At 41.5% G+C, this 14,337-nt stretch overlaps 1 protein-coding gene across 2 annotated transcripts in view; it reads right to left on the reverse strand.

Annotated features, from left to right (window-relative positions):
- Positions 1–2,808: 2,808 nt before the first annotated feature.
- Positions 2,809–14,337, reverse strand: part of LOC106581098 (protein C-ets-1) — a 47,843-nt gene continuing 36,314 nt past the window's right edge. For both annotated transcript variants that reach the window (XM_014162824.3, XM_014162825.3), the window contains 3 exons: positions 13,415–13,675; positions 6,633–6,751; positions 2,809–6,183 (listed from right to left, as the gene is read on the reverse strand). In XM_014162824.3, coding sequence (XP_014018299.1) covers positions 5,968–6,183; positions 6,633–6,751; positions 13,415–13,675 — 596 coding nt within the window. In that variant the 3' untranslated portion in view covers positions 2,809–5,967. The remainder of the gene's footprint in view (positions 6,184–6,632; positions 6,752–13,414; positions 13,676–14,337) is intronic.

Consider the following 14,337-nt stretch of genomic DNA (forward strand, 5'->3'; position numbering starts at 1 on the left):
TCCATACAGACCCAACCAAGGAGACTCTACGATGAAGAACTATTTTATTTTATTTTTACATTTAAAAAAAATTGACCTTTATTTAACTAGGCAAGTCAGTTAAGAACAAATTCTTATTTTCAATGACGGCCTAGGAACAGTGGGTTAACTACCTTGTTCAGGGGCAGAACGACAGATTTTTACCTTGTCAGGTCGGGGTTTCAATCTTGCAACCTTCTGGTTACTAGTCCAACGCTCTAACCACTAGGCTACCAGCCGCACAGTAAGACCAGAATCGAACCAACTCTGTTGTGTTACCACCAATGGGGGGCCGAGGGGAATGTTGGTCATATTCCATGCCTTCTCTGCATAATGGAAGCAATGAGCTGTATCTGTCTGCGTCACACTCTCCCTCTCTCCCTACAGAGGAGCTGTGATTAAGTACTGAAAGAGGCAGAGATCAGGGAGGCATCGTGGGTCCTACCACCATCCTATACACATTTCTTAACCAACTATGCAATAGGCCTGCACACCATACTTTCTAAGTTCGGCTAGGTGTTTTTCCTGTTTAGGTCAGGTGGTTATGGGAATCTCATGACCACCCTGCCAGTCAAACCTCCTATCCTCCTCCTACTCTATTCTTCCCCTTCATCTCAGTCTTTTCAGGTTAACCATGTCATCTTTAACTGTGTTGAGCAACACATTTCACCAGCCTATATAGCGCAGCTATCTATCTGAACCTTAGTGTGTACCATCCTCCTCCTCTTCCTCTTCCTTCTCCTCCTTTTCATCCTCCTCCTCTTCATCCTCCTCCTCTTCCTCCTCCTCTTCCTCCTCTTTCTCCTCTTTCTCCTCCTCATCCTTTCTCACTCATGGGAAGACTAGGCGTAGGAGACAGATGAAGCTTCGCAAGCGGGGCCATTAGATAAATATTTGGGTTGAAGTCTGACAAATGCGTCTCTCTCCGTTTCTGGAGTGAAATAAGCTGTGAGCGACATGGGGTCTCAGACAGGGAGGCAGACATCTCCGTCTCGGTGACACCGCCAGGCGCTACGGTTTGATTTTCTGTTCCGCTGTTCGGTTCTCTCTCTTTTCTCTTTACACCAGTGATTATAGCAGTCTGTGAGTTGAGTGAGATACAAAAAAGAACCATGTGAAATCCCCACCTCGTCTGAATGTCTCTCTCTTTGGTTGTGAAACCAGCAGGTGTGAATGGTATCATAATGTGTTGGGTTATGTTCCAGGTTCTTTGGCAAAATGGGCTCCCAGAGCTTCCAGTGAAGTGTTTAAAGACTATGTTGCCTGGTTATAGTGTCTGGTCTGGATCACAGGCCCAGGGGTGTGGAATGCTGAATGTTAGAAGAACAACCTGCCTAACTTAAGCCACCCTCTGCTAAATACATATTAATCCTGTCCAGGGGGAAATTAGCCAGCAATACAGCATGTATGTGTGTGTATGTGTGTGTATGTGAGTGTATGCGTGCATGCGAATGTGTGTCAGTATCTACATCCTGTCTGCTATATTTATAGAAAGTTGCAGGTACGGAAAGTTTTAGTCATGTTGCATCCAAGTCCCAGTAAAGATAATACACTTTATTTTGTTAAGGAGTCTGAGACTATAGTTTTAATACTTCCTACAAATGTTCTATCAATGTCTCATTCAATGTTCTCCTGTTCTAACCTAAACGTATTCACTACAGCTTATTTGAACCAAGAACGAACATATTGCACGCTATGATGTACTAGACAATCGTTCTAAATATGGTATGGATTTCAAGGACTAGCCTCTGTCCTGATGTGACATCTCAAACCAAGCCAATATACAGTATCATCCCAGTAAAGGAATATAAAATATTTCATCTTTATGCCAATAATTTATCAAGTTTAGTTTGCTACAGACCATTGTGGGATAAAGACACCAGTCTGTATTGGTACTGGTCCTTTGCCTTTTGCCCTATGTGCTGTTCTAGAGGAGCCAGACAGCTGTGCTGTGCTGTGTTGGCCAGGGCAGTGGCTGGGGAGAGGTCACTGCATCTATGTTTTTTTTTTATCTATAGTGGAATTACTAGGACCCTAGGGCTACAAACACATGAATGGGCCCAGCGTGCCTGTTTCTGCTTTGACGTCACCCATCGCCGTGGAAGTGACACTCTTGTAAGCCAGGTACACACCAGCGACATCCCAGCATGCCTTTCAGAGGGGACCTGGATCTGCCACCAGGCCCAAACTGGGTTCTGAGACCGAGACCAATACATACTCTTGATCTGCACATTGTAGATGTATTTGGGTAGCCCAATTCAGATTTTTTTTCTACTAATTGGTCTTTTGACCAATCAGATCAGCTCTGAAAAAGATTTGATGTGAAAATATCAGATTTTACTGGTCAAAAGACCAATTAGTGGAAAAAATATCAGAATTGGGCTGCCTTACACAGTCTCAGTGTTATCATGATTGAGTGAGGTACTGACTTGCTCAGGCAGGTTTTGGATGTGAGTTATTCGTATGCAATGTGTGAGGTGAATAGGCCTAGATGTGCTCATCCAGTACATGCGCAGGTGGTTATTAACATGAGTACGCAGAAATCTTTTGAGGATAATGTGTAGGTACTTCTATTATGTTTACAAAAAGATAGATTAACTGACTAACCTTTCTTTTGGCATGTAGTCAAGGCCAGGAAGCCAAGTAAGACTGCAATCTGCTAATCTGCTTTCTTTAATAGATATTTAACTTGTTTCCAATGTACTGTAAGTATCAGTATAGATGTAATGTTTCAAAAGCCTTTTTTGCTCTGGTAATATTAGAAGAAATAACCACACAATACACACAAAGTATGAAATATTTGTTCACATATATTTTTTTATAACGTAACATTTTTTAAGTACATTAAGAAATAGAAGCAACAGTTTATAAAACTTCCCAGCAGAAATCAATGATGGGCCAGCATCAGCCTTTTTCTTTAACAGACAGGTCTATTCTCTATATCGAAAGAAAAACGCTACATTTTTTTTCCTGTGCTACCTTTATTTCCCATGAAAGCACCAGCTGTCTGCGTCTTTTTCTTTTATAAAATATAAATTACTGAAAAATATTCAAATGTTTGTGAACTAAATACATAAAAAATTATCTCATTAACAAAAATACAGAAACACTATAAAATATACAAAAAACAACACCATCCATAACAAAAAAGGTTTCCTAATGGATCAGTCTGAGATATGCTAATATCGCAAGGTATCTGTGTATTTATGTATTTAGTCCATTTAGAAAGATCTGTGCAATACTTGTGTCTACAACTTAACTTATATGACATTTACTGAAACAAACTTGACTTAGAAGTCCAAACAGACACAGTATATGTCCATTTAAACAAAGATATTATATTCTGATCTACTCAAAATGGTGACTGGCTAGGAGCTGGAAGGCATCGTCAACAACGAGTTAAGCATATATTTAAATATATGAACAGTTGCCCTAACGTAAAACATTTTTTGGAGGAAAAAAATCTGAACAGTAATAATCAAACAGTGATGTGAATCCTGGAAATGAGGTGTGCATAATGAACCACAGAGATTGGGTGGATTGATTTGTTCAAGAGAATTCAACTTTCTCTACACAAGATCACGTGTGTGTGTGTGTGTGTGTGTGTGTGTGTGTGTGTGTGTGTGTGTGTGTGTGTGTGTGTGTGTGTGTGTGTCTGTGTGTGTGTGTGTGTGTGGTCTGTGTGTGTGTGTGCGTGTGTGTTTGTGCTGACTGACACTAGAAAAACCAACCCTGTGGTCAGTTGCCCAACTAAAAAGTAACTAATATGGACAGAAATCCCTTTCCTATAATCTCAAGAGGGAACTACAGTCAGTCCAGCCAAATATCTTCACTGAGTCCTAACACTGGGTGCTTTCCAACAAATCAAAAGATCAAAGCAGAAACAACACTTTGAATGTGAGGGAATAACAGTCCCTGTCCTTCAAGATGGTGGACATACCCAAAGCGCTATCGATCGCCCAGACCTCACATGGGTTTGGTTATTATTCCTGCTTTGTCTCTTGCTTATTTGTTTAATCTGGGTCTTAATAAAGCATTATGAAATACAATCTGTACAAATAAACATTTCAAAACCTATTTTCATCAGAATGGGTAACATTCAGCCACTGTAAACAATAACATTTGTATTTTAAGATGATATTTCTTGACTTTGGCTTTTCCCATAAGACCTGCGTATAGTCATGTTCCCACTGATGACATTACTCAAAACCCAACCAGCACAACTACTGTGGCTCTTGAGCAAGCTGCACAAGTACATATAGTATTCAGGGCATGTCATTTCATTGATCCTTTCCATATACTGAATTGGGTGTCCTTACGTCTTAGAAATAGAAAAGCATGTACACATCATGGTAAGAAAATAGCATATAATGCCACATCTCTCCCAGTAGTCCTTTAGCCCAACTGTTTATGGTAGTCCTGTTTCCTGTCGATCTCTACCTCCTCATTGGTGAAATGGAGCATCTATACAAACACTTCAGTTAACAAAAGACTCCAAGCTGTACAACACCACAAGCATTCATCTCATCCTCATGCCATAATGATGATAATTCTCTTTCAGCCACTACTGATTAACTTCACAACTCCACGGTTCCCTCCCAAAACTACCCAGTCCTCCTCTCGTCTCTCTTTTTCAAACAGTCATCCAAAGTTTACACTCCTTGCTTTGAGCTCTTCTCTTTTCACCCTACTACCATCATGCACCTTGATATACCTTACCTAGCTATGGCAGCTTCCCTTCATTCAGAGAACACCACGTAACACACACAAATACAGTACACTCTACATTCCTAAGCTTTCTCTTTTGACTACAAAAACCATCCCTCGTACATGGCTCGCAATTCAATTTGTCAACAACAGGTCCCTCCCTCTCTGCTCTCTTCTAAAGCAATGCTAAAATGGGGGTTTGGAAAACCACTCAATGTACAGATTGTGATGGGCACGTTTGACTCCTTCATGTCCAAATACTTTCAAAACTCACCACAGAAAGGGTGTCTAAGGATTTTTATTACTGGTGGTAAGACAGTATATTTTTTATAGTGAAGCGGCAAATGTGCGGAGCTGAAAGCGTCAGTTTTAAAGCAACGGTTACTTTCAGGTGTCAATCAACCATTCTTGGTATGAGTAAGTAACTCTCCATCCAACCTATGAAAATGAGTAAAAAGGCCAGTGTCTAGTGTCGTCTGATAGTCATATCAGCATATTTCAGTTATTGGGCTTTCACAGAGAGGAGACAGGACTAACTTAACATTAAATGGTGCAACGTTTGGTTTCATAATACCTTCATAAAAAAAATATTTAAAAAAAATGGGGGAACCCTGGTCGGACTGAGACTAAACAGTACACCAGGAGTTGAATCTCAACGATAATACTGACACAAACATTATGCTTTTGAAACAATAGTAACAAAAACAACACTTTTTTGGTCCAAGCTGAGAACTCTACCCATGCCTATTGTGTGGAGTGGCAGAGAAACACTGACCTATTTCCACTACTTTACATTTTATATTTGGCAACAGATTTCATAGCAGGAACTCTCAATTCATGTCCTTCCCTATAATGGAAGCACATGCCAAACTGTCTCTTGCCAAACTGTCTCTTGGCCCCCTTCCTCAATGTCAGTTTCTTGTGCTACTTAGGCTAAATGGCCACTCTATTCTAACTGATAGCTTTCCATGTGCCTTGAGCTACTAAGTAATACCAGTATATACATATAGCTACCATACACACTATCTCAAATGTAACATATTATCAATTTTCACGTTTGGCATGTGCTTCCTTTTTGAACATCATCTGACAACAGCTCAAAATGATACAGACCACAGTTTAGGTTTGGTCCCAAAATGGGCGCCCTCTTTTACCGGACGGCATCAATCTCTGAAACCTTGTCCCCTCGACTCCTTTACTCTCCTATTCTTCTACTTTTTCTGTTCTCTCCTCCCTCTGTTTTCACTCGTCCACATCAGGCTTGACGTCCAGCATGGCGTGGAGCTCCTCGGGGGTGTATCCCAGCAGGCTTTTTAAGTCACAGACAAAGCGGTAGACATAGCGCTTCCCTGATGTCTTGTGGATGATGTTCTTGTCATAGTAGTAGCGCAGGCCTCGGCTCAGCTTTTCGTAGTTCATCTTGGGTTTGTTTTTCCTCTTCCCCCACCTCCGAGCCACCTGAGTCACAGAGGGAAAAGGCACCCTGTTACACCATGTATCAACCTTGAGACAGAGCTCTGCACTAATCTCACATTACAATATTATCGTGCACATGTCTTCTCTTGACATGGAACAATATTTAATGTAGCTAAATGTACCTGATACCGCTAAGGTTTCTTTGAGTCTAAGTAAGGCAAATACCACTGTTGTTGGCGTCACATTAAAAAGACATCAAGCTCAATATCCAGGCTGCATCACATCCAGCCGTGATTGGGAATCCCGTAGGGCAGCGCACAATTGGCCCAGCGTCGTCCAGGTTTGGCCGGGGTAGGCCGTCATTGTAAATACGATTTTTTTCTTAACTAACTTGCCTAGTTAAATAAAGTTTCAATAAAAAAATGTTTAAAAATCTGTCTAACTGTTTAGGGCCCCCATGCCATGTGAGGTCAGTGGTGGTGACCTCTCACCTCGTCAGGGTCGGACAGCTTGAACTCCCAGCCGTCTCCTGTCCAGCTGATGAAGGACTGACAGGACTTGTCCGTCAGAAGCTCCAGCAGAAACTGCCACAGCTGGATGGGGCCGCTGCCTGCAGAGCAGAACCAGGAGAAGGGAGAGAGAGGAGAACAAGGTAAGAACACTGAGAGAGAGGAGCCTTGTTTTCAGTATAATACAGATGAGTATTACTGAACATGACATCATCAGCCACATGTAAACACAGCATATCTTTGACTGACTGTTCTCCTCATGCTTCTCATTAACTACTTGTCTTGGGGTCATTCATCTCCTACTATAGAAATACAAATATTGCACTCAGAATCAGACATGTACAAGACACAATAGTGGAGAGAAAACAGTGTTTTCACAGACAAGGGTCCCATTCATCATGAATCCCTTTGTCTACACTTTGCCCTCTGCAGTATGTGGAGCTGGGCTTCACAGCGTGTTTTTGTCTGTCTGTATGAATTTCATGGCAATGAAATCACAGTGTTTAAAATAAGAGGGGGTCTTCATATGAGGCCTTGGCTGTGTGTGTGCGTGTGCGTGTGCGTGTGTGTGTGGTGTACAGTGCCTTGCGAAAGTATTCACCCCCTTGGCATTTTTCCTATTTTGTTGCCTTACAACCTGGAATTAAAATAGATTTTTGTGGTGTTTGTATAATTTGATTTACACAACATGCCTACCACTGTGAAGATGCAAAATATTTTGTTTTGTGAAAAAACAAGAAATAAGACTATAAAACAGAAAACTTGACTGTGCATAACTATTCACCCCCCCAAAGTCAATACTTTGTAGAGCCACCTTTTGCAGCAATTACAGCTGCAAGTCTTTTGGGATATGTCTCTATAAGCTTGGCACATCTAGCCACTGGGATTTTTGCCTATTCTTCAAGGCAAAACGGATCCAGTTGGATGGGTTCCTGCTGGTGTACAGCAATCTTTAAGTCATACCACAGATTCTCAATTAGATTGAGGTCTGGGCTTTGACTAGGCCATTCCAAGACATTTAAATGTTTCCCCTTAAACCACTCGAGTGTTGCTTTAGAAGTATGCTTAGGGTCATTGTCCTGCTGGAAGGTGAACCTCCGTCCCAGTCTCAAATCTCTGGAAGACTGAAACAGGTTTCCCTCAAGAATTTCCCTGTATTTAGCGCCATCCATCATTACTTAAATTCTGACCAGTTTCCCAGTCCCTGCTGATGAAAAATATCCCCACAGCATGATGCTGCCACCACCATGCTTCACTGTGGAGATGGTGTTCTCGGGGTGATGAGAGGTGTTGGGTTTGTTCCAGACATAGCGTTTCCTTGATGGCCAAAAAGCTCAATTTTAGTCTCATCTGACCAGAGTACCTTCTTCCATATGTTTGTGGAGTCTCCCATATGCCTTTTGGCGAACGCAAAACGTGTTTGCTTATTTCTTTCTTTAAGCAATGGCTTTTTTCTGGCCACTCTTCCGTAAAAGCCCAGCTCTGTGGAGTGTACGGCTTAAAGTTGTCCTATGGACAGATACTCCAATCTCCACTGTGGAGCTTTGCAGTTCCTTCAGGGTTATCTTTGGTCTCTTTGTTGCCTCTCTGATTAATGCCCTCTTTGCCTGGTCTGTGAGTTTTGGTGGGCGGCCCTCTCTTGGCAGGTTTGTTGTGGTGCCATATTCTTTGAAACATTTTTATAATGGATTTAATGGTGCTCTGTGGGATGTTCAAAGTTTTGGATATTTTATTACAACCCAACCCTGATATGTACTTCTCCACAACTTTGTCCCTGACCTGTTTGGAGAGCTCCTTGGTCTTTATGTTGTCGCTTGCTTGGTGGTGCCCCTTGCTTAGTGGTGTTGCAGACTCTGGGGCCTTTCAGAACAGGTGTATGTATATATAGTGAGATCATATGACAGATCATGTGACACTTAGATTTCACACAGGTGGACTTTATTTAACTAACTATGTGACTTCTGAAGGTAATTGGTTGCACCAGATCTTATTTAGGGGCTTCATAGCAAAGGGGGTGAATACATATGCCCCACCACTTTTCCGTGTTTAAAAAAATTATAATTAAACAAGTAATTTTTTTCATTTCACTTCACCAATTTGGACTATTTTGTGTATGTCCATTACATGAAATCCAAATAAAAATCAATTTATATTACAGGTTGTAATACAATAAAATAGGAAAAACGCCAAGAGGGGTGAATACTTTGCAAGGCATTGTATGTGTGTATGTAGTTTAGTGTAAACTCCCAGAGATCAGCCATTAGGAACATTACATTTCATCTAATTTGTAAGCAAATGTTGCTTGATTTTCTGTTATGTTCAGGTCTGTCCTAATAATGCAATATACCGTAAAAGCAATTAAATGCATTTACCTACAATTTGATTGACATTTTTTACATATATTTGCAAATTAAACAAATGGACCAAATGTGACGACCAGAACTTACAATCGTGTTGAAAAGAAAAATAAATAGTAGCAGGAGAGAAAAACAAAGTGTACTCTTTGATCTTGTGGTTTTCTGTACAGACAAAAAAAATCACACCTGGCTATGCAGCGCCTACTTAGCAAAGCTGTAGCAGAGCGGAGCTGTTACCTCCCAGACATGCTTCATAAAATCACCCTCATACGACACACACCAAAGCTTTCAGAGAAATGGAAGTGTGGGTTGAACACCTGAAAGCAAAATAAGTTGTTTTCAATCCAAGGCTTCTACTCGCTTCCCTCAGTTATGAACATGAATGCAAAGACGCAATACCCACATTTCAGAAAATAATAACCAGCTATTTTCAACTGACTACTGTACAGTAGCTCTCCTCCTGATGAAGGCACATTCAAAAAAGCCTGCTACTGTAACCGTGGGCCCACATAAGGGTGATACAACAGTGCCCCTTTCCAGCCCCCTCAAGCTCTCTCACACGAGAATGTTTGGCGACCCTAAAATGTTTTTCCAAAAATATGTTAATAGCCCCCATGCACAATGGGCCTCATTGAAAAAGCGTATTCAGTGGAGAAAGGGTGGGGGTGCTTGCATTCATAGTACTGTTTAGGATCTGCCTTTAGGCTTTACAGATGAGACTGTAGCCTATGCAGGGTGGACAGAGAGACGGAAAGAGAGGGAGAGAGAGAGACAGAGAGAGAGAGAGAGAGAGAGAGAGAGAGAGAAGGAGGCTGTAGTTGGCCCCAAGGCACAGTGACTGACTGCCTGCTGCATCCCCAGAGGTGACAGAAGTGTGATTGGAGACGAGAAACACAGTCAACCTCAGAGAGAGTTGACGACTGACTGAGCCTCACTTATCTCACACCTTCTTTATCACACCAGCTCATCACTGTGTGTGACTGGGAACCGTGTGTGTGCCTGTCAGTGCACAGCTACTGGGAATTGAAGCCAAAACACACGTTTTCATCAAAAGCTATTTGAGATATTACATAAATGTTTTTCTCTTTTCTGGGAAGATTCTCTCTGTTTTTCACATAGTAATAAAATGCATTTGTTGTTTGGGAGCCAAATGGTGTTGATCTTTCTCTTGGCTGCAGGACAGCATACAGAGTAATAACAGTTAATAACAATGGTTGTTGCCAGCTAGACACTTAATTTCTGAAGCATATTGAAGTATTTTTACCACTTATGTTCATTTTATTCTCTTTAGTTCTGCATGACTCTAAAAGCTCTGAGAAAGTATTCTGACTAAAATGAAAATATTGGAACATGGATTAGCCTCTGAACATGAGTCTATGGTAGTTTTATAACTAACGCTACATCATTAAACACATACAGTAGGGAAGTGAATTACTTTGCAGAAATGCATGAATGATGACATGCAGAAAATAGCCTAAATATGTAGGATCTTAATTTGAGCCAATTTGCTACAGCAGGAAAATAATCCTGCAGCAACAGGAAATGTTAATTATTATGTGGATTATAATTAATTGACATTTTTGTAGGGGTTAATCAATTTTTCGCAAGGGAAAATCAAGTCTGAAATGTCAAATTGGCAATTACAAACTTCAAAATACTTTTTAAACCATTGCAGGAAAGTTCCCCTGCAACAGGTTGGATCAAATTAAGATTCTACATCTGTACCACTAGCAGGCATTATATTACGAATGCATACTGTAGCCATGTAAAAGCCTTCAATTAGGGCATGCCAATTTTTTATATCTGTCTTTCATTTTATCATTTTCATTTTATGTCTAATGTACATCTCTGTAGGTATGCAATTATGATCCAAAGATGAATGCATGAATGAAGAAATTGACATAATTGATTAGTACAGACAACTTTGCAGATTACAAATTACCATGAGATGCCAATTGTAGGCAATGAGTAATGCAATCTGAAGAATACATTGTCAGTGACGAACACTGTGTGTTCTGGTATTTCCCCTCTCCTCTACTAGCAACCTTGTCACTGCAATTTAACACAGAGGAGAGAAAGTCCCCAAAGACTAGATAGAGAATAGGAGACATTGTAACTAGTGTGTCAAGTGCATTAAAGCTATTGAGAGACAATTTCCCCTTAAATTGCTTCTCAGTCTCCATAGATGTATAGAGTGCATTTTGAAAGTATTCAGTCCCTTTGACTTTTTCCACATTTTGTTACGTTACAGCCTTATTCAAAAATATTTTTTTCCTCACAATCCACACACAATACCTCATAATGACAAAGCTAAATCAAGTTCTTAGATTTTTTGGAAATGTTACATTTACATAAGTATTCAGACCTTTTACTCAGTACGTTGTTGAAGCACCTTTGGCAGCGATTACAGCCTCGAGTTGCCTTGGGTATAACGCTACAAGCTTGTTACACCTGTATATGGTCTGTCCCAATCTTCTCTGAAGATCCTGGGGAGTGTCGATGCACAGCTATTTTCAGGTCTCTCCAGAGATGTTCGATCGGGTTCAAGTCCAGGCTCTGGCTGGGCCACTCACAGTCATTCAGAGACTTGTCCCGAAGCCACTCCTGCGTTGTCTTGGCTGTGTGCTTAAGGTCGTTGTTCTGTTGGAAGGTGAACCTTCGCACCAGTCTGAGGTCTTGAGCGCTCTGGAGCAGGTTTTCATCAAGGATCTCTCTGTACTTTGCTCCGTTCATCTTTCTCTCGATCCTGACTAGTCTCCCAGTCCCTGCCGCTGAAAAACATCCCCACAGCATGATGCTGCCACCACAATGATTCACTGTAGGGATGGTGCCAAGTTTACTCCAGACGTGACGCTTGGCATTCAGGCAAAATAGTTCAATCATGGTTTCATCAGACCAGAGAATCTTGTTTCTCATGCTCTGAGAGTTTTTAGGTGCCTTTTGGCAAACTCTAATGTGCCTTTTACTGAGGAGTGGCTTCCATCTGGCTACTACCATAAAGGCCTGATTGGTGGAATGCTGCAGAGATGGTTGTCCTTTTGGAAGGTTCTCCCATCTACACAGAGGAACTCTGGAGTTCTATCAGAGTGACCATCGGGTTTTTGGTCACCTCCCTGACCAAGGCCCTTCTCCCCCGATTGCTCAGTTTGCCTGGGTGGCCAGCTCTAGGAAGAATCTCGGTGGTTCCAAACTTCTTCCATTTAAGAATGATGGAGGTCACTGTGTTCTTGGGGACCTTCAATGCTGCAGAAATGTTGTGGTACCCTTCCCCAGATCTGTGCCTCAACAAAATCCTGTCTCGGAGCTCTACGGACAATTCCTTCGACCTCATGGCTTGGTTTTTGCTCTGACATGCACTGTCAACAAATCATGTCCAATCAATTGAATTTACCACAGGTAGACTCCAATCAAGTTGCAGAAGCATCTCAAGGATGATCAATGGAAACAGGATGCACCTGAGTCTCATAGCAAAGGGTCTGAATACTTATGTAAATACGTATTCATTTATTTTTGCAAAAAGATTCAAAAAACCTGTTTTCACTTTGCTGTAACGTAACAAAATTTGGAAAAAATCAAGGGGGTCTGAATACTTTCCGAATGCACCGTATATACTTGTGCTCTATGTTGAAACATGGAGAATTCAACTCTCTTACGGAAAAAACACATGAATTTGTGTGTGAAATCATGTGATTTTCCACAATCATGTCGTTTTTCTGTAATGGCTATAGGTCCCAAAATGTAAAATGGTGAACTTTTTCACTACATTTTTACAAAACAAACTGAAAACCTTGCCATAAAAAGAATACGAAAATAGAATGTGCCAGACCTTGGATCTTTTTTAAACTTCTAAGATGTGTTTCTTTGTGTTTGAATAGAAGATAGAGTAGCTTTTTCATCAGGCACTGTAGGTAGAAAGGGGCCTTAACAGATGAACAGATATATCTACTCTAGTTTTAAGTGCAGGTATTGTTTTGTGTTTGCACCCAGGTTGCCAAGACGACCTGGAAAATAGGTTGAGATGCGGCCGCAGATAAAACGGTGCAGATGAGAAAGTCAGAGGTGCAAGACGAGGCGAGATGGAGAGAAGAGGCTGAGAGCAAATGTCTTGGTTTCCTGTGAGTGCATGACTCTGGAGCTGCAGTGCCCCAGGCTGTTATAGAGGTGTGTATATAAACGCTCTCAGCCAGAAGCTGTGCCGCCAGTTACAGAGACCCAATTACACTGAGGCACACCTACAGTATGTACATCTGCTGCAACTGCCTGGCAAACATGTAACATATGGCTCCATTGGGTGGCATAAAAACGCCTGTAAGAAGTAAGAAGGATGAACGTTTGGCCATATTTATTGTAGTTGATCGCACATTTTCCAAACTGTAACCTGTATTTTCTTCATTCATTTCGACTAACCTGTGTATCCTGCCAGTGCTGCGGCGGGGATGACAGGTTTGTCCTTGCTGAGGTCTGAGCGCTCCCTGACGTAGTCCTTGAAGGTTCCCTTGGGCTTGTGTCCGTGTAGGGTGCTGGGGTAGTCCTCGGAGTCGAAGCTGTCGTACGATGGGACGCGCTGCAGACTGCTGAAGGAGGACTGGCTGCTCCAGGACTGGGTCAGACGGTCACAACTTTCAAAGCTCTCGTTGCTCTCAAACGAGTCCTGGCCTCCCAGCTTACCTGAGAGACAGAGAGGGGGAGAGCAGAATCTGTTCATTTTATTGCCTCATAGTGTGAGAGGGAATGAAAAAAGAATTATCTGAAAGTAAATAGTTTAGAGCAGTGACATTACGATTTGACAGAGGACAATATTTATGGCAGGAATACACATTAGACACTGGCAGTAAATTACACTCTCACTGAGCTTCTTTGTTCTGTATAACGTAATGTATGGTCCTGGTCCCTTCATTTCACACTCAGTTTAGCATGTGTAACTGCTATTTGGTTTTGTCTAATTGGAAGAAGATCAATGCAAATTGCCTTGCTATTTCTGGCCTCGGCAAAGATAAAAGGAGCATTTCAACTGAGCGCTATTAAAGAATGAAAGATAATCCAGTGCCTCGACTGATACTGAAATCTTCAATTGCACAAATTGAAGCCACATGTGGTTTTCAGTGGTGCCACAAATACTTTTCCACATTTAGAAAGCACAATGCGCTGGGATTTATTAGGTACAAGGCCTGGACATACCTTGCAGGCGAATGCCTAGTCAGTCCACTGGACGGGCCTGTGTACTGTAAACTCCCTGACACCCCTTATTAATTTGTTAAACCGGGGGATTTGAGAAGAAAATCCTCGCTTTATTGGTATCAATGTAAACCACGCTGTTAATTCTTCTCCAA

Source organism: Salmo salar, chromosome 20 (assembly GCF_965601325.2).
Source record: "Salmo salar chromosome 20, fSalSal1, whole genome shotgun sequence".
In the NCBI taxonomy this organism is placed as follows: Eukaryota; Metazoa; Chordata; class Actinopteri; order Salmoniformes; family Salmonidae; genus Salmo; species Salmo salar.